This window comes from Apaloderma vittatum, unplaced genomic scaffold (assembly GCF_000703405.1).
Source record: "Apaloderma vittatum isolate BGI_N311 unplaced genomic scaffold, ASM70340v1 scaffold18924, whole genome shotgun sequence".
In the NCBI taxonomy this organism is placed as follows: Eukaryota; Metazoa; Chordata; class Aves; order Trogoniformes; family Trogonidae; genus Apaloderma; species Apaloderma vittatum.
Window position 1 is genome coordinate 14,530 of NW_009714686.1, and position 20,823 is coordinate 35,352.

The 20,823-nt window shown below is 38.5% G+C and overlaps 1 protein-coding gene across 1 annotated transcript in view; it reads left to right on the top strand.

The window, feature by feature from the left end:
- Positions 1-3,991: 3,991 nt before the first annotated feature.
- ROBO2 (roundabout, axon guidance receptor, homolog 2 (Drosophila)) overlaps positions 3,992-20,823 on the top strand; it is a gene marked incomplete at its 3' end in the record, with an annotated part of 112,091 nt that continues 95,259 nt past the window's right edge. Inside the window, exons 1-3 of the mRNA XM_009868869.1 lie at positions 3,992-4,142; positions 12,496-12,642; positions 14,165-14,314. Coding sequence (XP_009867171.1) covers positions 3,992-4,142; positions 12,496-12,642; positions 14,165-14,314 — 448 coding nt within the window. The remainder of the gene's footprint in view (positions 4,143-12,495; positions 12,643-14,164; positions 14,315-20,823) is intronic.

Sequence of the window (20,823 nt, forward strand, 5' to 3'; positions counted from 1 at the left end):
GTCTAGCTATAAATGAACAAGTTGTAAAATCTTAAGCAAAGTATTAGTTGTGCTGAATTAGTATAGTGCTCTCTCGTTCATGGCGTAGTGCTGTCACCTGCTATTTTAAAAATAAAGGTATGTATTTTGTTGATGACACAGCCTTTCAGTGGGTTGAGGGAAGCCTCTGGGGGGTTGAAAGCTTTCATGAGTTTCATCATAATCATAGAATCATAGAATGATAGCAGGTGGAAGGGACCTTCAGAGGAGGGCCACAAGGATGATCCAGGGGCTGGAGCACCTCTGCTACAAGGACAGGCTGCAGGAGCTGGGATTGTTCAGTCTGGAAAAGAGAAGACTTCGGGGCGACCTAATAGCTGCCTTCCAATACCTAAAGGGAACATACAAGACAGCTGGGGAAGGACTTTTTACAAGAGTGTCCACTGATAGAACAAGGGGAAATAGGTTTAAGTTGAAGGAGAATAGATTTAGACTGGATCTTAGGAAGAAATTCTTCAGTACGAGGATGGCAAGACTTTGGAATAAATTGTCCAGAGATGTTGTGGCTGCCCCCTCCCTGGAGGTGTTCAAGGCCAAGTTGGACAGAGCCTTGAGTAGCCTGATCTAGTTGAGAGGCGTCCCTGCCCATGACAGGGAGGTTGGACTAGATGATCTCTAAGGTGCCTTCCAGCCTAGGCCATTCTATGATTCTATGATCTGCCAGAGCAGGATCACCCAGAGTAGGTCACACAGGAACGCGTCCAGGCTGGTTTCGAAAGTCTCCAGAGAAGAAGACTCCACAACCACCCTGAGCAGTCTGTTCCAGTGCTCCTGAACCTAGCTTTTGTGGAGGAAAGAGCAGTCTAGCAAATGTCTGTTTGAGAGAGGAAAATCGTGAGCTGCGGTCAGCAATTAGACCTGCTAGTGTTCCATGGCTCCTGCATGTGCCACACCCAAAGGTGTGCCCTGAGAGTGGCAATTCTGGTTGCTGAGTTTCAAAATGTAAAGGTGAACCTGTAGACCTACCTACACTGCAAAGATGGTCCCTTACAACAGAAGTCAGGGTACTGGTGGCATTCGAGAAGGAAGTTTGGTTAGTACTTTTGACTGAATAGGTGCTCAGAAAGGAAGTGCAAAGAATAGCTGTTAAGCAAGTAGTAAATTCTGGGTATGACAGGAAGAAAGTAAAGTGCCACTGAGTGAGCAATTATAAGCCACATTGTACTAAAGCTCCATTTATTCCACAGCAGGAGTGTTTCCATCTCTTCTGAGTTGTTTCCAGCTGATCCATCTGTTGCTAAGTAAAGAAGGAAATCCCGATGAACAGAATTAAATTGTAGAAATTGAACACGTACCGTCTGTTGGCTGAGCATTGTTTAAGGCCCCATGTTTTCTCCCCCAGAAGCTCACCTCGTTGTATGAATGAGGCAGCACAGCCAGGCATGTGGAAGTCTTCAGAGAGAAACTGAAAATGCTCTGCACCTACATCTGGAATTGTTCAGAAAAGGAGGAGCAGAGCTACAGAGGTCCTCCTCAAGGGAGAGGTTAATTCAATTTTCCTTAATTGAAGCTGCACAAGCAAACTGGAGAATGTTTCCAGTTCTCCTGATCTCAGAGAAATCCCACAGCATGCACTGGTTATATGAGCTATTGTATTTTATATATTCCTTATTCTAAATATAGGGAACTATAATACATAGTTTAACAATACATTTTCCTTGGTGGAAAATCTGGTTTAAGTAGTACTATTCTCTCCTGACCACTTATTTCCTCCACTTGTAATAATTTATCATTCTTTCAGTTGCTGATAGATCCTGGCTGTGAACTGGGTCAGCGGAGTAATCTGGGTTAAAAATCTTCCAAACAGGAGACTTTTTTTTTTTCTGGTTTTCTTTTCTTTTTCTAATTTACATGAAAGAAAATGTTTGTACTACTTGGCCTAAAATCTGTCCCAGGTGAATACTGTGGTGGGCTAAATATTCCCTTCATCCAGTCCTGTCTAGTCTAATAATCTAATCTGCCTATTTCAATATTATACTTTGTCTGTCATATGTTGCTTGAATACTTTATCTTGTCAGTATAGGCTCTTGTTTTCTAGTGCAATTGAAGAATGACAGTAACTATATAAATGTGCACAAATCTTTTGTGGGAGTTACAGACACAGGTACTATGTGATTGAAGTGAATGACTTAAGTGTGCTGGGAGCTTCCTATTTAAAATAATGCCTGTTTCAATATTTATTTATTAAATGTGTCTGTGCTGGAATAGGTTATTTGTTATACTAGTAGATTATGTACAAAAGGCCAGGGGAAGAGGAAAGATTGTAAAAATTATTTTATATTCTAATTTTAGGATTAACAGAGGTCTTTCAGACACTTAAGAGGAACATGAGCCCTTCATCCAAAGGGCTGCTCCAGCTGTTGAGGAACACACCTGTTAAAGACTGTTTTACAAGCTTATTTTAGATTATCTATTCTCTATAGTCTAGGGTAAACAATTATTTGAGTTGTGCTGTTTGCCAGTTTTCTCTTACTTTAAAGCTATCAGCAAATGTGTGGTTACCCTGATTTTCTCTTTTACTGAACTGCCAGAGCAGTATTCAGCACGAAGGGTTTAGAAGGATATATGGCATGTGGGGGATTTATTTGGATGTTCTAGTTTTACTGTACTGATAATTTTTCTATTATGTGAAATTTGCTGTATATGAAATAGCACTTTGAGAAAGTGGTATTAGTTAGAAAAAAAAGGATCATTTCAGCTTTACTGCAGCTCGAAACATTATGCTGCTATATTTTCAACAGTATGTCTGGGAGCTGGTGCAACCACTCAGCTGAAGGTCATTTTGAGTCTCAGGCACAGCAGAGTGTGACTGGAGGGTGGAGCTGGACACCCAGGTTCTGGTCTCCCTCAGGATGCTGAAGCTTCCTTTTCAAAATTGTTGCTTCAGGCTATTACAGTTGGTCTTTGCTCCTGCTTCTTTAATTTTTTTCTTTCCTCTTGCATGATGTGGTGAATCATAATTAGAGCAATGTGAATTCTTCCATTATTCTTCTCTTTTGAAAATAAGTGGGAGAGTTATATTTCATATTGTATAGGAGTAATTCCTTATGCTGTTTGAACTGATCAAAAAGTCAGAAGATTTCATACAAGATTACGCTAGTCTTTTCTGTTTTGCATAAAATGACTTATTTGGGGCTTCCTTTCCATGTTCAGACCATAGAAAGCTACTACTTTATCTAGTTGTTGGTGGATTATTTCCTAGTTGGTAGCATGTTGACAACTGAAATGACACTCTCTGAAGAGCATTTAATATAGGGTCATAATATCATGTTGCTCCTTCAGTTCTTTAGAGCTATGGAAATTTAAATTCATTATTCAGAATGATATGATGATAAGTGATAGATGAATTATTTTGCAGTGGTCAAAATAATCCAAAATAAATATCATCTAACATTTTTTTGTCAGTTGTTGAATTTGAAAAGTGCCTTTTGTGAAGGAAGAATCCAATGATGAAACTTCAAAACAAAGCAACCAACACTTGAACACTAGAATTAAAAGATATCCTCAGAGACAGTAAAGTTGGAGTTTTAATAAGCAAAGTCTTTGGGCCATGCACCCTTGCTTTTTTAATTTATTGTCAACTATTAAAATAATATTGAATTAAATGTGTGATCACAAGTAGTAGAGGAGTTTTAGGGGTTGTGGTTTTGTTGTAAATTCTTGGAGAGTGAGTGCCAAATATGCCTGGAGCAGTGAGCACACATACTGGTGACTTGTAGCCTTCTGCCGTCCCGCTCCCTGTATACTCAGTTTTTCCTTCACATGGCTCAAATTTTCCACTATCTTCAAATACTTGGGCATTACTCAGTGATAGCTGTGCAAACCCGTTTTATGAGTTTCCAGTTTCCAGTCTCGATTTGATGGGGCAAATTTTAAAAACAATTGAAAGCAGCTGAGCCCTTCAAAAGGTTAATGATTAAAGAAGGCACATGGTGGTCAGGTCCAGCAGGAGATGCCGCCGCTGGGCCTGTGCGATGATGTGCCCGTTTATGGGACAGACGGCGTGAGGCCAGCCAGGCCTACAAGAGCCGGCCTGTTCAAACGGCATCTGGCAAGCAACCCAGAATGGCCTATTGACATGAGGACAGTTTGCAGGATGGGAAGTGAGGTGTTCCAGAAGCAGCAGACGGCTCCCCCTGGTTCTGCATACCAACTGTGGATGCATCTCATGTTCCATGTCTAATGTAGTGTGGCCGCATGGTCCCCTTGCAATGGAGTTATACAAGCTTATCCAGAAATATGTGCCTTGCTATGTCTGCTCAAATATCTTGTTTCCAATACTGACTGCTGAAGGGAGCAAGACAAAAGCCCTGACAATAAAAATCCTGCTCACAAAAACATGAATAGATGAGTTTTAGCATATAATTCACAGATAAAACTTGATAGAGACCAGGGTTAGGGACAGAGGTCAGAGAGATGGAAAGAAGAGAATTCCTATGTTGGGCAACAGCCTGTTTTGTTTGATGCTTTCCCTAATGTGCCTAAAGTATAGCAGTAATGTGGCAGTGACCCCCTGCCAAGATGGGAAAGCATCCCAGCTGTTGTGTATGTGTTGTGCATGTGTACACAAGAAGTTTATTAGAGGCTATTCACACTTCAGTGGAGCTCGGAGATTGCAGTCTGTATTATATTGGTTAAATGAAGCATGTAACATTCTATATTTCTCATACTGGATATATTCATTCATTTGTATTCATTTTCATGATTCTCATCTGTTCTTATTCCTTTGTTTTACCAAGGGCACATGTACATTTTAGGTGTTTTGGCTGGACTTGTACTGGGAGCCTGGGGGCCTGAAGCAGCTAAAGTAGTTGCAGGAGAACCAACTTCAGTCTGGAAACAGAAAACATACAGTTGCTCAGTGCCGTGTTAGACTCTAGGTAGCATTCATTAGGTTAAGCGTAGTCTTGCAGGTACCTGGCAGGACTACTTCTGTACACACAGCAGCAAACCTGCATGTTATTACATGTGATTTCTGCATGTTATTACATACATGTGGTTTCTGAGCTTAATAATTGAATCTATACTTTCTGGGGAGTCTTTGTGCTGTACTGTGTATGTACAGTGCAGTTTCTGTGTGCTCTTCTGAAACGCTAGATGAAAAGCTCCTACCTGAATTTCATTCGTATATCTCTGATAGTAATATCTGAGGTTTTTTGGATGCCATAGTTTTTGAAAACTGGTTATATATTTCTAAGTTTGACTTGTTCTGTGTTTTTTTAGTTTTGTTTATTAGAACCGAAGAATGGCTGTACTGCAGGAGAACAAAATCTATCCAGTTGAGTCTATCCTTTTTCTGACAGTAGCCTGTGAGGGATTCTGGAGGATTGCCTTTTTTGCCAAATGCGATTCTCCCTGCTGCGTTGCTGGAAGAGAAGCATAGCTGATGTCATCTGAAGAGTCCTTTCATGTTTTTGGTGAAACTAGTCACATATTCTTGCTGCAAAGGAGACATACTGTCATACAATCAACAGTGAAAGTACACTACTTCAGCTGTGATGTTGTATTTTCTGGAGCTGTGCTTGATCCCATCTGATATTCACATTAGTTGGGAAAAATAAATTACTTGCCCATGATTTTCTGAATATGTAGTGCGTTAAATGTGCAGAGCACGTAAAAGCTAGCGTCAGACTTGAGTTTAAAAGATCGTTAAATAGCTATTCTAGTCAACTGCTAAATGTCTGATCCTTGTTAAATCTTCAGATGTAGACCATGCGCATTTTTCAAAGTTCGTTGTCTGTAATTGTGGTACCAGTTTTAGAAGGTCTCTGGATGTTTGAGCAAGGAATAGAGTTTTTAGTTTCAATGAAATAAAACTCTTGGAAACACGTCTTTTGTTAGCATTAGCAATCTGCACAGTGCATTCATCAAGAGTGATTATGCTTTAAGAAGAGAAAAAACAAATCTGATCTGTATCCTAGAGAAATTTTTTCAACGTATTACGTTGTATAGCTTTAGATTTCTGAAATTACTTAAATGTGGTCTTCAGGATATTTGCATTCATAAAGAATACTTGGTTATGCTTATTGCTTCCTTTTGCCTTTCTTGACTGTCAAAACACAGTGATGCTTTTGAAGATTTATAGCAGATGGGTAATGAGATTGCTGACTGTTAGCTGCAGCGTTCAGAATTTGTTAGTGGAAGGAGGTGGGAGTTTGAAAGAGAAAAGGTTATGGGGGCTTCATTGCAATGAAGACAGGTGATAGAACTTTGTTTTCAGTCAGGAAACTTAAACATAAATATGTTATGTTCCAAATTAGAAAAATCTCCACTCTTCACACTACCTAGTACTCAAATAAAATTCTTCAGAAAAAATTATGGACGTGTCAGATTGCATTCAAGTGATCACAATGAATCACATGAAAGGCAAGGACATTATAAAATTTTTCAGTAAGTGTATTCAGTGTTGCATACACTTATTTCAGCACAAATAGCAGCCTTAGAAAAATCAGAAACAAATTATAAGCTGATATCTACAATAACTATCACTTGTATACCTGTGTAATTGTGTAAAAGGGAAAATAGGTCGGCAGTGCCCTTAATTGGGTTAACTGCTGAAGAAAGCTTTCAAAGTCTGACTCTTGCAGTGTATTCTGTAAATAAGAAAGGAAAAAAAAAATCTATCTTCTTTCCTGCGCTTTGTGCAATCAGCTAGTTGGGGTGCACCTCAGAATGAAATTTAGAGAAAAAAACAAAACTATCTCCCACTGGCTGTTTGGAATCTTGTGTACTTACTTGTCAGTGTTGGCTTGTGCACCTGACTTTTAACACTGAAAATTTATGTTCTTCTGGTTTAATAGATTCTGTATTTAGAAGCAATGGTCTCCACTTTCACATTTAGACATTAATGCTCATGACAAGATCCAGATGTCTATATCTGTATGTATGAGCTGTTAGAAGTTTTAGAGGACATGTCAGATTGGACTATTTTTTTCTATATTTTGATCTTTGCTGAGGCCTGAGAATGAAGAATAAGCTACCTTTAATTGTAAGTGCTAAGTAGGTTACTGAATTCTGAAGCACATTAAATACTGAGTGAGAAACAAGGAAGAAGCCAAAGAAAGTTGCTAAATCTGCAAGGAAGAACATTCTCCTTTTGTTTCTTGATGCAGGTATCTCCTTGCTATTCCTCACTTTGATTTCTAGGGGCCCTACTAATCAAATATTATTGAAGCTACTGGACTCTTTGAAAGTATCCTAAAATATCTGAAAATTAATCTAGTGGATTTGGGGCCTCTTTTTAAAGTAGAGTCTGAACATTCTGAGACATGATAAATTAGCCTGCATTCATGTCTCCTATAGGCAGTATCTGCGTCAGGAAATAGGTGAAAGATGGGAAAAAGAACATGAGGGGAAAATTGTAGAATTCCTTATCATCCTTTTTTTTTTTAAAAAAAAAGATCAATTTTTACCAGGCGATGTGCATGCAGAGGGAACTCAGGGATTCTGTGGGCATCTTGCCTTAGGACTATTGCTAGGCTGTGATTTTTAATTATTTTTTTCTTAATTTTACTTGCAAAATGTGACCGAGGCAGTTGCTGAAACAAAGAGGTGGGCAGCAAACTAGGGCAATAGCATCTTCAAACAAAGCATATTATTATTATTCATGAAGAAAGTTGTCTGCAACCTATGCTTTTTTTCCTGTCACCCCATTTCAGCAGGTAGTCCTGGCTTGCTTAGGGACCATTTCAGTAGATCATACACATTAGCCAAGTTCTAAAATACCTCCCTGCAACATACGCTACCTAAAGTATAATAATCCTTTAATCTATCTGCTGCACGACATTTGGGCAGCTACATATGACATAATAATTCGTGTTGATTGTGTCGATATGTATCAGAGGAGAGAAGTGCCAAAGCAGTGGTGGAGAGATGAGGATTTAGGAAAATGCCTGTGGGGCAATGCCTTTGATTGAGGGAGACCTACCTGCATGTGGCAGCTGACCAACGTGCCACCAATGTGGCCATGTAAAATCTTTGTAGGATAATAATATTATCCTTAGATAAGCCCAAAGCAGGATAAGAGGAGGAAGATAAACTACCAGGATGCAAGTTACAGAAGCACATTAATATTTACTTGGTATCTCTTTATACCCTCTAGTCAGCACGACAGATGTAGCTGTGTTTTAAGACATTATCCTTCATTGAAAAAGGCAAAAAGGGTAGTCTTTCCCTCCCTCCCACCCCGAGTAATTTCAGATGTTCGCTATGTGCGCTGGGGGGAGGAGGTGGAGAGCCAAGCGCTGGTAGGAGAAGAATACAATTATCCCAAAGCCTCCTGACGGGCATCCACTTCTTCCTTCCAGCTTAGCTGCTTGGACCACAGGCTGGGGGCTCGTGGGACATGGACCAGATTGAAAAAGTGGAAGGAGACAGATGGTTATTTGTAATCATCATGTAAATGTAAATCCTATAAAAATTTTTTCTTTCTAAGGGCCTGAAAGCTGTTGTGGTGGAAAGCAGGATTAAGATATGGATATCTAGCCTAGAATAATTTTGACCTTGCCACCTTCCCTCCTACCCCATAAATGTCGTGGCTTTATCTCTGCTTCCTTTAAACAAATTACTGGAGCCTCGGTCAAGGAAATGAATTCGTTTTCCGTGTAATTCCCTGAGTTTATGACCATCAGTTTGAATGAGGGCTGGATTTGGGCCTAAGCTGGCAGGTGCTGGTGAGCAGTTGCCTTGGTAGCAGGGACTTCTTTTTTCTTCTTTCTCCCTCACTCGGGCAGGTGCATGGCCTGTGAGTGTTTATCTCGGCTCTGCCGTTGCTGGATGGGCTTGCTTTCCATGATTACACCCATGAGTACCTGAAACGACCATACAGGACTTTGCATGCCTTAAAGACCGATGTAACAGCTCATAGAGATCTGTCTTTTTTGAGCAGCATCAACTCGTTCAAGCTGCAAAGAAACCGATGAAACTTCAATTAACTTCTGTGTGCAGCACCATTGTAGGCTATGATTTAGCTGTCCTTTCCAGCTCTCAAGTCTGTCCTAGTGCCTTCCCAGACAGAGAGGTGTAGCTATCGAGAAGAATTTGCCCTTCCAAGGCTTTGCTGGGAGCATGTTCGCATTGCCGTTAGGCTGGCAGAGGGGAGCAGCTATCCCCTGCACTGCATCGCTGTTGTTGGGGATACACAGCAGCCCCCAGAGTCCTTCTTTCCGAGGAGACCAGGCTGCCCCAGCGTGGGCAGACAGGACAGGATGACAGCAATCTTCCTCTTTGGCATTCCTTATTAAATGTAGCACACAGGGAGCTGCGTAACATGTTAATGTTGGAATAAAGGAAAATAAGAACTTGGTATGAGGAAGAGGAGCCTGAGGGCAACATTTTTGCCACTTGCATTGAATTTTTAAAATGCTAGCATTCATTCGCTGCCAAAGGCTGGCTTCTCAAGTGGACAAAAGCCTCTTGCCAGTGTGTGGAGAAGGTGATCTGCTCAGGCACACTAATAGTTATTTGGACTTACCCATCAATTGTGGATAATTGGCTGAGGAATATTCTGCAACTCTCAACCATTTTTCTATTTTCATATATGATTGTACCATTAGATACAGTGAATTCACTAAGCTGTGCTGCAGCTTTTCCATTTATTGTCCTAGTAAGTGAGCATAGCTTCCATTTAATGCTCCTTTCTTCTGTGGCTTTCTCTGCCGCTGGAATGGGACCGCAAAGCTCACCAGCTCACATTCTGGTCTCCTCTATGCACTCTTTTCCTCCTCCCTGCTCCTTCCCTTTTGGATGAGGCTTGGATGGCTGTGCTGATCAGATTAACTTCTGTGCTTTGTATCATCATTTGTTATATTGCATTAAAAGCACTGACTCACAGGAATGGCAACCTGTGCCATTCTTTACCTTGCTTTTCTATGCTTTTTTCCTTACCTGGCTTTTTTGTTTCAGTCTCCTTAAACTTAGAGTGTTCCTGCTCTTTCTCTCTGAGTTGTTTTCTCTCTTTAATTTATATTCCATGCATTTTTCTTTTATCTCTGTCTTTCTGTCCCTGCTTTGTTTTTTCTGTATTTGATTTTTTTCCAACCATTTTTTGTTTTTCTCCAAAACACAGATGGAAATGGTGAGATATATCTATTCAAGATTCACATATGTGCTGAGGTACAGAGGAAGATTAAGTAAACCCTGTAGCATCAATTTTATTTTTCTTTCAAGCTAGATTTGCAGTAAGACTTGGGTAAAGGAATGTGATAAAATCAAATCACCTCTTAGCCTCATATTCTGAGGCTGATTGGAACCTTACACAGTTGCTGGGATGATTCAGAGAAAGTTAATGTAATTTACTGTGTATCACCCCAAGAAACTACATTTTCCAGCTTCATATAGCAGTGTGAAATGTTCAAGGAAATCACTTTTGTTAATATTGCTGCCAGGAGTTAGGAGTCAGGAATATAAAGTAATTATGTTGCAGGATCTGTTGATTTTCTGGGGATTTTCCACTAATGGATTTACTCTGAAGTCTGTTATAGTACAAAGAATCAAGCCAATAAAAATCAGCATTTTTTTTTGTGTAATAATAATGGAAGAAGTTACTGTTTATCTGTTTGCCAGTTATATGAAAGAGGATATAGCATTGCCTAGAAGTACTTTTTTTCCTCTATATCATAGTGATCAGGCATGTGAAGATGGCTGCCTAAAATAGGTGATTTTGTAATACTTTTTTTGGTTCTTTCCTTGAAATTGCTGTGGTATTAGATTTCTTGGCTTTGCTAAATGTTGTAATGCCAAATAATCAACAGCCGAAGATCTTCAGTGTACAGTTTCTGTGTTGTGCATTGCACAAGTTATTTCTTCCATTTCATACATTTGATTTCTGTCAGTTTGATTACTCTGACTCAAAAATGTATGAATGATTTCTATTAATCACAAATATTTTCAGCCTGAATTTTATCTGCTGGAAAAAAATATATCAGCTGGGTGTGTCACATAAGAATGCTACCTGTTCTTGCCAGAGCTGTGTTTGTTGCCAGCTGTGTCCTGTCACTTTTATTTTATATTTCAAGAGCAAGTGCTAAATAATCTTTTTTTTGTGTGTTAGAAAAGAAATTAACTTCCAGTTAACTCCCTCCTTCCTCTGGGATCTACCTGTGTATCCCAAAAATGGGGAACGATAAAAGTTACCTCATATGTTGGTTTGAGTGCCACGTTTATACAGCTCACTCACCTCAGCACATTCAAAGACCAGTTCGTATGTATATTAATCTTTTTTTTTTCTTCTGGCTTATTAAAGAACAGAAGAATATGCAGTTCTAAATGTTAAAATGGGGCACTTTTTATTAACATTGAAAGCAGTAAATTATCTCTGCTTATGAAATGAGACTGAGCAATTTCTGCTGAACTCTTCCTGACTTGCCCCTTCACTAGGATACAGTGTTTTCTAATTTCTCAGAGGGCCCTGGTTCCATTAAGGGCAAGAACTGTTTTAAAACTGTAATGAAAGCCATACGTAGCTGAAATTCAAGGAGGGGAAATGCCCTAAATTCTATTTCAGTAGCTCATCTAGAGCTATTTTCAGTTTTATGTTTATAAGAATGTCAATTAACCTAGAGACTAGGACACACATGGAAGAATAATGATGAAGTGGATATCATTTTAACACACTGAAGTCAGCTAGTTGGACCTAATCCTTCTTTAGAGAAGCTTGATTTACATAAGAAGCTGGCCTGTGTTGCCTAATTTAGTTCTAAAACAGCATGGTGATTTAAATGCTCTTTCTATGCCATGGGACAGCACTGGTCAAAGAGACAGAAATATTAAACTGGAAAAAAATAAAAGGAATATATAAACACACTGGAGACACTCTACCATCAGCTTGATTTCTCGGACACTTTGCAGAGCTGTTGACCACTTCAGCATTTATTTGGTGATAACAATAGTAACAGTAATAATAACAATACTCTTAAGGTGTAATTCTGCAATTTGGTATTGGTTGTGTCACGTCTTTGCCTAGCTTATGCTGAAGTTGTACATACAGGCAAGACAGATATTCAGTATGTTGTTTTCTGTTACAAAAAGAACTCAACATCAGATCTGCAATGATACTTTTGCAGGAATGGGAAGTGACCCTGTCAAGGTTAAAAATAGTAATGAGTGTTACAGGTCTTTTTAGTTTAAGTACAGAACAATGTCAAGGTCCCTTCCAACCCCTAACATTCTGTGATTCCATGTGATTCTGTGAATGTTCTTATCTGGAGAAAAACTGGAAAAAAAATCCATGTATGTGAAATTTGCCTGCATTGGATAGAAGGTCATAGAATCACAGAGTCATGCCTTACCAACTTCTTTTATGAGATTTTTATAGTAGATACAAGATTCAAAGTCATCACCTAATAATGGTTGAGACTTTTTTTGTCGTTTGTTTAATATCATATATATTTGCGTGTATTTCTTTTCCCCCACTTACAGTGTCATTTTTTTTCTTTTTTCCCTTATTTATTGCATTAGTGCTACGGGATGACTTCCGCCAAAACCCTACAGATGTTGTGGTGGCAGCTGGAGAGCCTGCCATACTGGAGTGCCAGCCCCCCCGCGGACACCCTGAGCCAACCATCTACTGGAAGAAAGATAAAGTCCGGATCGATGACAAAAAATGTGAGTACAGCACAGGTGGTTGTCCTATAGATACAGAGCCTGCACTGAAGGCCTGAGTGCAGCAAAACTGTACGACTTCATAGCCTTTCATGTAGACACTTGCCATTAACCTTGGCCGTTGGCCTCTCTGAGCTTTCCCAAATGAGGCGAGGGGGAAGGTTGTTTATTCCCTTTGGTTTGGGTCTCCAACTTGAACTTCTTGAGGCTTGATTAGGAATGGGGGTCCATTAGAGCTATAGATTTAATCATGTAATGTGCTTAGTTAGGTGGGGGACTTGGTGGATGTCTTTGACCAGTTTGGCGTTACCTTTTCTAGATCTCAGTCTGCTGAAACAACATCTTGGCTGACAGAAATGAAAACATCAGAGAGATGTTTTAAAGAGAAAGTCAGTGAGATAGCTTAGGATGATATTGGTAATACTGCATTTAGTATAGTAACTGAGATGTGTATTCTAAATGAAGACTGAAGTTATACTCTAAAAAATGATTATTCCTGAATAGGAATACGTATTGAGTAAATGAGTAACACCGGTGGAACCCTGGGACAGGTCATTCCATGTACTGAGTTCAAAAGGATCCAGGAGAAATACCTAACTTATCAAGTGATTAGAAATTATATCATGGTATATGTGCAAGCAAAGGGGGTATATCAAGGGTGCAGGAACGTATTTCATTCCTAATTTTTAAATGCTTAGCTTTTCACAATTCATATTCCTTGAGTAAAGTTTTATGTAATATGTAATGATATGTAACTCATTCAGGATTGACATTCAAGATGAAAGTACTCTCAGGAAGCTCATTTGTTGCTTTGGATGCCTAAGGAAGTGCTTCAAACTAACCAATCTAAGTAGTTTCTCTTTGTGGGCCAGGCTGTCTCTGTGAGGGCCTACTCAAGAATAGAGGAAGAGTGTCAGGGAACTGTTATCATTCTCTGACTCTCAGGTTTTTATGGCTATATTCCTAGCTTATTCTGAAGCACCCCGCTATCTAACCTTGACATTGTCTGTGACTTCACAAGATGCAAATTTGTTATTTTATTTCTTTCACCTGCCTTGCCCTTTCACTGTAAAAGCACACTTTGTAGCCAGAAAAAAATGTTACGTCTCACGGGAGTCAGGTGAATTCTCACTCTGGGCTAGATTCAATCTGTTTGCATCAAGGAAAAGAGAAAATCTGTCTTAATCAGTCAATAAGGAAACTGTTCAGACACCAGTAAAATAATATGAACTAAGTAAAATTAAGTAAAATTTCCTTTTTCTTGAGAGAGGTGTCAAGAGTGCTCTACATATCATCATGCAAGAAATACAAGCACTCTACATTGTCAAAAAGGCAGCAAGAAATGCAGTTAAAATCAGTCAGTAGGATAAAATTTGTTGTAGAACAGCTTTAAAATTATAATCCTATACACTTAAATATCTTTAAGCTATGCGTATGTTTACAAGCAAAACTTTTAAATGCCTTAGTTGTGGAACTTGCTGCCTGAGAAGGTAGCTTTTTTCTGATATCTTTTGTTTATATGAAGTTAAAAATATATTCATTGTTTTGAAACAGATACGTGGTGGGAAGCTGATGATCTCCAATACAAGAAAAAGTGATGCTGGCATGTACATTTGTGTTGGAACAAACATGGTGGGGGAGCGAGACAGCGATCCAGCAGAGCTGACTGTCTTTGGTAAAGAACTCCACCTTTTGTTTCCTTTTCACTGTAAATGTCATAGACTGAATTGACCAGGATGACTCATCAAAATATGAGACAAAAACAAGGTTAACAAAACACGATAGTACTGCTTAAACTGAATTTCACACTTTCTGAAGAAGACCAGATTTCAAAGGCTGCAATTAATTATGGAGCTGCAGTGGCTCAACGTTTTCCTTCTAAGCACATAGTTTCAATCTAATTGGAGGTCCTTAGTGATATACATACACTCAGAGATGGTAATGCAGGACATAATGCCCTCCCTCACAAAATTACCGAATGTAATTAAGCTACTTCTAATACAGTTGACAATGCCTGCTTAACAGAGATTTGGACCAGCATTGCCTATTTAAATAATTCCTTATTCCTGTGGGGTTGTGAAATCAAACCTTTGTAGGAGAGCACAAAAGAGCTCAACTGATCAGTAAAAGGTTACTGGAGAAAATGCAGAGATCAACTCTTTGAATATACCTCTGTTTTAAAGGGCATGAAACAGCTTTTCACCCTATAAGCCAGGGCATCGTTTAGATTTTTGGTGCTGCTAAATGAATAGGTTTCCTGTGTGAAAGAGCTTTGAGACCTGATGGGCAAGGCAAGACATTGTTAGGAACATTTTCGCTATGGTTAGGGCCTGGAGTGAGAATAGAGTAATACTGAACCTTGAGCTGGACCCATCCTGCTAACAACTTCTCAAGAAGCAAAGCTGCAAAATCCTACTGTGGTACATCTTGCAGGAGTGACATTTCTATTTGCCATTAGCTGTGGTTTTGCAGGAATTAGTCAAGAGGTCTTGAGCAAACAGAAAAAAATCAATAAAGAAAGAAATGCTCACTGCTAAAGAAAACACATACATGCATACAAAAAGAAAAAAAAATAGTTAATGTTCCCTCCTACTACACCCTTTGATGTCCTTGATTCAATATTGAAATTCCAAACAAGACTGCTTGTAATTCCAGTAAGACTTTTTATAGAAATCATAAGGTCCCTTCTGAAGCAGATGCTCCTAATTTTTTCACCTTTTGCCTTATTAAGCGAACTGGAAAATCCAGTTCATGCTTATTGCCACCTGTGTTTGCATGTATGTGCAATTCAACCTTTGTTTGTCCTGTTTCAAAAAAACATATTATGGGATTCACAAAAGGCTTAGAAACGTTTCTACTGGACAAGATCCACGAGTGACTAAGGGTTTCCTGCTTTCTAGAATTGCTGTAAAGACTTCCCTTTCACTTAGTTTGTTGTGGACACATGGCAGCATATGACTTTTAAAGACAGAACTAGTATACCTTGCAAAAAAACACGGAAAGGATCTCTATCAAATATTTATGTCTTTTGCAGCCAATCTGTTGAAGTTATGCCTTTATACAGATGTAAAAGAGACATGACATATCTTCTTCATCAGTTTAAGTACTGATAATCTCTGGCAATACTCCCTGTGGATAGCAAGCAGATTGCAGTCCTAAACTACAAAGCCTTAAGAAATCCTTAAGAAAATAATTTGTTAAAAATCATTGAACTGTAGGAATAAAAACTGAAATATGCATGTAATTTCATATCCTGCAGAGCTACGAAAAGATATGTAAAATAATATGTAGCCAATTACAATATCCTGATTTTTTTTTACAGGATTTAATCGTAGCAATCAATTTGTGAAATACAGTCTAAGCCTATTTTGTGAATACTGAACAAAATAAGCAATAAATGAGATTAGATATTTTAATTCTTCATAATTGTGTTAGACTGCTTAAAGAAAATTTTATTTAAAATTCCTTTCCTGTCTGGATATCTTCCTATCTAAAATTCTCAATTATCTGGGTATTCCTTTCCTACCTTCATTTTTGCTGTACAAGAAGAGCATGCGGGACACAGGCCCTCAGGTTCTCATCTGCTGTTTGAGAAGATAAGATGCCTGTCCTGTGCCCATGTCCTGGCTGCTACCTGGCCCTGAAGTTCTATGTTGGTGTGCTGGACTCACTGTGTAGATGTGTCCAGGTTAGTCCTAGTCTGCTCAGAGGTACAAAAGGAGGTGGCTCGGGTTTGCTTTCCACCAGCAGAACAGTTGTACTTCATTCCAGGACTCCAGGCAGCAGCTCGTGTGTGGGTGGGTGCGTGCAGAGTGCAATGGAGACCATTATTCACGATGTTTCCAGGCAGCAACATTATCTACTGGACAGTCCAATCAGTCTAAGCATACACAATAAATCCAATAACTCCAGCAACTCTGGGAAACATCAGAAATGGCAGTGCGTGTTCGGATTGACTTCACTGAACACAAGCAAAACCACGGGTTGTCTGTTAAGTCCATAGCCTTCCTCGAACATGACTCACAGGTTTGAGGAGCATGGGAATAGCACAAATGTTGAGAAAAAATAGGCTAAAAATATCATAATCCTTATATATTATTCATGTGCCCAGCCTTAAGTGTTTTGAACATATTTGAAAATGGGCTTTATAATGAAAGTGAAGATATCTTAGCTAAGAGACATGGAGAATTTAATAAAGTGGCTGGAAAGCCTACAGCTGGTGCTGATTCTGAAGAGGAATGTGTACTAATTAGCTGATTTTTAATGACTCTGTTCCTTTTCCAAATAACAGCCCCTTAAATCGTTTCCATAGTGTGAAGAGGGCCTCAATAAATGTGCTACTTTGTAGGAAAAGTAACTATTTCATACTAGTTCTCAAACCTTTCCAGGAGTCAGCCACTTGTTACTTTTGGCTTTACAAGTTTTTCTGTAATATCTGAAGTTAATTTCTGCATGTGGCTCGTGACAGATCTCTGGTTCCCTGTACAGTAAATTTAGCTTGAGGCATTGCCTCTGGAAAAACTGAGTCAATGTGGTGGTAACGGGTGGCCCGAGAGGAATAGCATGGAATTCTAATCTTAAAGATTATGCCTTTCCTGAATTAGAAAAAAAAAAAATTGTAAAAAAAAAATAAAATGAGCAATGAGAACCCTGGAAAGAAATAGGAAGAGGAAATAAAGTTTCATTTGAACAGAATGCGTCTACTTGGCTGGGTACCCATTTAGTAAGCTTTGCTGAGTGATAGTTCTGGATAATTCATGCAGAACTTTCATAAAACAAGTAATCTTTTTTCCAATGCTGTCTGCATAGGAAGCTTAGTTTCCAACACGTAGGCACTGCTAGGAGCATACTGTTTGTGTCAGTGCAGACTGTATTTCTTTTGTTCCCAAGTCGTGGTTCTTCTACACGCAGAAAATTGCCAAGCTTTCACAGTAAAATATCATAAAGCAGACTGATCATATAAGTAGTGCTTCTCATAATAATTCTTGTGTTTTGAATAGTGACAATGATGCATTACATTTTGTTAGTCTTCTCTTTCAAGCACTACTGCTAGTTTGTACCTTTATGAGGTTCCGATGTGTAATCTCAGGTTAAAGCAAGAAGACACGGTCTGTCACAGAGTCTAAGTTGACATTTAGTAACTAACCTGTCAATCCTAATGTTCATGAAAAGAGGTGGTACAGTACTTTATTATTACGGATGCACTGTTCTAAAAGCCAAAACCAGAAGTGTAAGTGTAAGTGATACAAATTAGGCTGCTTTGCTTGTGCTTGGGCTCATAGCCTTTGGCTGAACAGAATTAAAGCAAGATGCAAAACAGAAACAGTTTCATTCCAATTTGTAAGTAAGCGTGGTTAGTAAATACATAATATGGAGCCAGAAATTAAATAAGGTAAGAATTATTTTTTAAGTTAACCTTTTATAATTTCGTCATGCTACTGCACTGTTCTCAGATAAATTTTCAAGTTGTTTTAACTATTTCAGACTCTTTTTTTTTTTTTTTCCTTTGGACTTAAAATGGTCTGTTTGAAGAAAATGTACGAAGGTGTGTCTTGTATATTGATCCTGAAACTCAGTGAAATCAATGAAAGCCTTAGTATATCAACTTCAGGAGGCTGGAATCAAGCAATGGAAAAAGATATATCTGGAAGAGCCTCAAAAGAGTATAAAGCATAAGTAAGAAGAGTACAAAAATGTCTTAAAAGATATGTCAATTCAGACATATTAAAGATTGTTTTGGATTAGCGTTTGATTTTAGCTTTGATACTTGAACCTTTTTTTCGGCTAATAAGGTCCTATGGGATGAAGAGGTATTTTTGTCTGAAGCTTGAAGAAGTATTTGTGTTTGATGTTCTCTAGACATTATCAGGCTGAAAGAGATACCATCATTCCAGAAAGAGTATATACAATGATGACATGATGTTAGGGGAAAAGAAAAATCTAAAAATTCCTTAATGAAGATGTTATGCTCCATTTTACATTTTTGAGCTCTGACTACATGGAAGGCTTTAGCAGAGAGACTTGTCCCATCATATCCTGGAAATTAGTCCCTGAAGCTTTCCCAGCCACATGGAAAACCTACCAAAACAGTATGTATATTCACAATTCAAGATAGGGAAGTTTGCAGTGTGTATTTTGTCCCTCTGAGCAAAGCTCTTCCTATCTTTCTTCAAATCCTTGTATCTCCCACTTGCAGTTTGCAGAAAGCCAGTTTGGCTTTGCGATAGTTATTACCCACATACACTGACAGGTTGTAATAGGATAGTGATACTGCTGTAAAAATGTACCTGATTTGGTCTCCAATGTCCCTAAATACTACTCAGTAGAAATGGAAATTAGCACAGTTATAGATGCATATAAAAGGAGGAAAACACGAACAGTTTATAAAAATCAACCTACTTTATTTGCATGGGCCTCTTAAGAGCGGTCCATGCCTTTATTGTGCAAGCTCATTGCATCTTGACTACTGCTTAGAGTGTAGAAGTTGGCGATGTCTACAGAAGTGCTTATTTCTCAAATAAAAACGGAAAAGTGCGTTAAAAGACAAGAGTGTCTTTAGATATAAACCCATCTGCTTTTGCAACTGTTTTTTCATTTATTTGACCAACATAGATAAATTTAATGTGATCCTAATATCCCGTCTTCTTCCACATCTTCATTTTTGGCAGATAGCTTTACTTTATCCAGATCAAGTAGCAGTTAGTAAAATATCTACACTATTGACAGCATTCTGAAGTGAAACTTACTTCTAACTGTCTCATGTTTCCTTGTTTCCTTTACATCAGAATGCTAAGGTGAAAAAGCTTTCATTTTAAAATATTTGCTATTAAATGCCTCCCCAAAGCCTTTTAATTTGTGTGTTAATACTTCCTTGTAAAACACAAGAACATTTTTTTAACAATGGTGACTTCTCTCCAGCAAAGACGGAAAAACAGTTCTAAATCAGATTGAGCCTCTACATTATGGGGACCATCGAATCCTTCACTCTAGCAATTGCCTCAGCAAAGAAAATGTATTAAGGTCATTAGGATCATTTTAATTAGATTGAGGTCCCGTATATGGCTGTCTAACTTTTTGAGGAACAGAGAAAGGGCAGTAATACATCTGAAGGTCATCCGAGTCTCTCTAATAGACTATGATATTCAGACCAATTGTTAAATACAGGAAAAATTGAGTTCTGGGGTTAGTTTGTGTCAACACCCAAAGCAAGGAAAGGATTTTCCTGTGTTTCTGGTTAGGTTAAATTTGGTAGGTTTTTTTGCAGCATCTGTTTCAAGCACTGCAGCAGATAGTAGGTGTCCAGACTGCATTAACAATCCCCTTTTATAACTGCACACGAAGTTTATTCTGAAGTTACAAAGGTCACCCTAGTAATAGCACAACTGGTTGACATGACATATAACCATGACCTATTTTATAGTTCTTTTCAAAGATTTTTAATATTCATCAGTGAAAGTCTAGGAAGCGGGTACTTTATTTACTCAGTGAAAGCTTATAAAATAGCTATATTAAAATTTTTATATATGTCTATGATTTTAATTTATTACCTTGTCTTCTTGTTGCTCAAATATATTGTGTCCTGGGTGCTGCTGACAGAGTAACGATGTTTAATTATACCGCAAGGCGTTATGGGCAAACCATTTCAAAAGGAAAAAGTATTTTTTCTCTTTTGAAACTAAATTTGACCTGGCTGTTAGAAACCTTCTTTATTTAGCATGCTTGGGCAAGCACTGCTCCGTCTCCTGAGAGATTAATGTTGTAAGCCAGTTATGCAGGTGACTCAAATCTAGTTAATCTCACATAAAGAATGTTAATTGCATTGGCAATGGTATTCACTCTGATCACTTTATAGCTGTATAATTGCATATTGGACATATTCAGGGGGTTGTCTGAGTGATACAAATACAGGAAATAACATGAGAGATAACGTGTTCTTTTCTGATTCACACTGTGCAAAATGCAGAGGTGATGGAAAAATGGAAATAGCTGTTGGTGTTTGCATGTCCTTGCTAACTGAGATCTGTACTTACATAGCTGTTTATTTCCTAGCAAATTCTTAACTGTTTCAAAAAATATGCAGTTTGAGAAGCTGATCTGAGGCAAACATGTATGTATAATCCTAAATGGTCTTGATGGTGGAATCATGTGATTTACCTAATGACCTTTGGGCCATTCGCTGTCTCA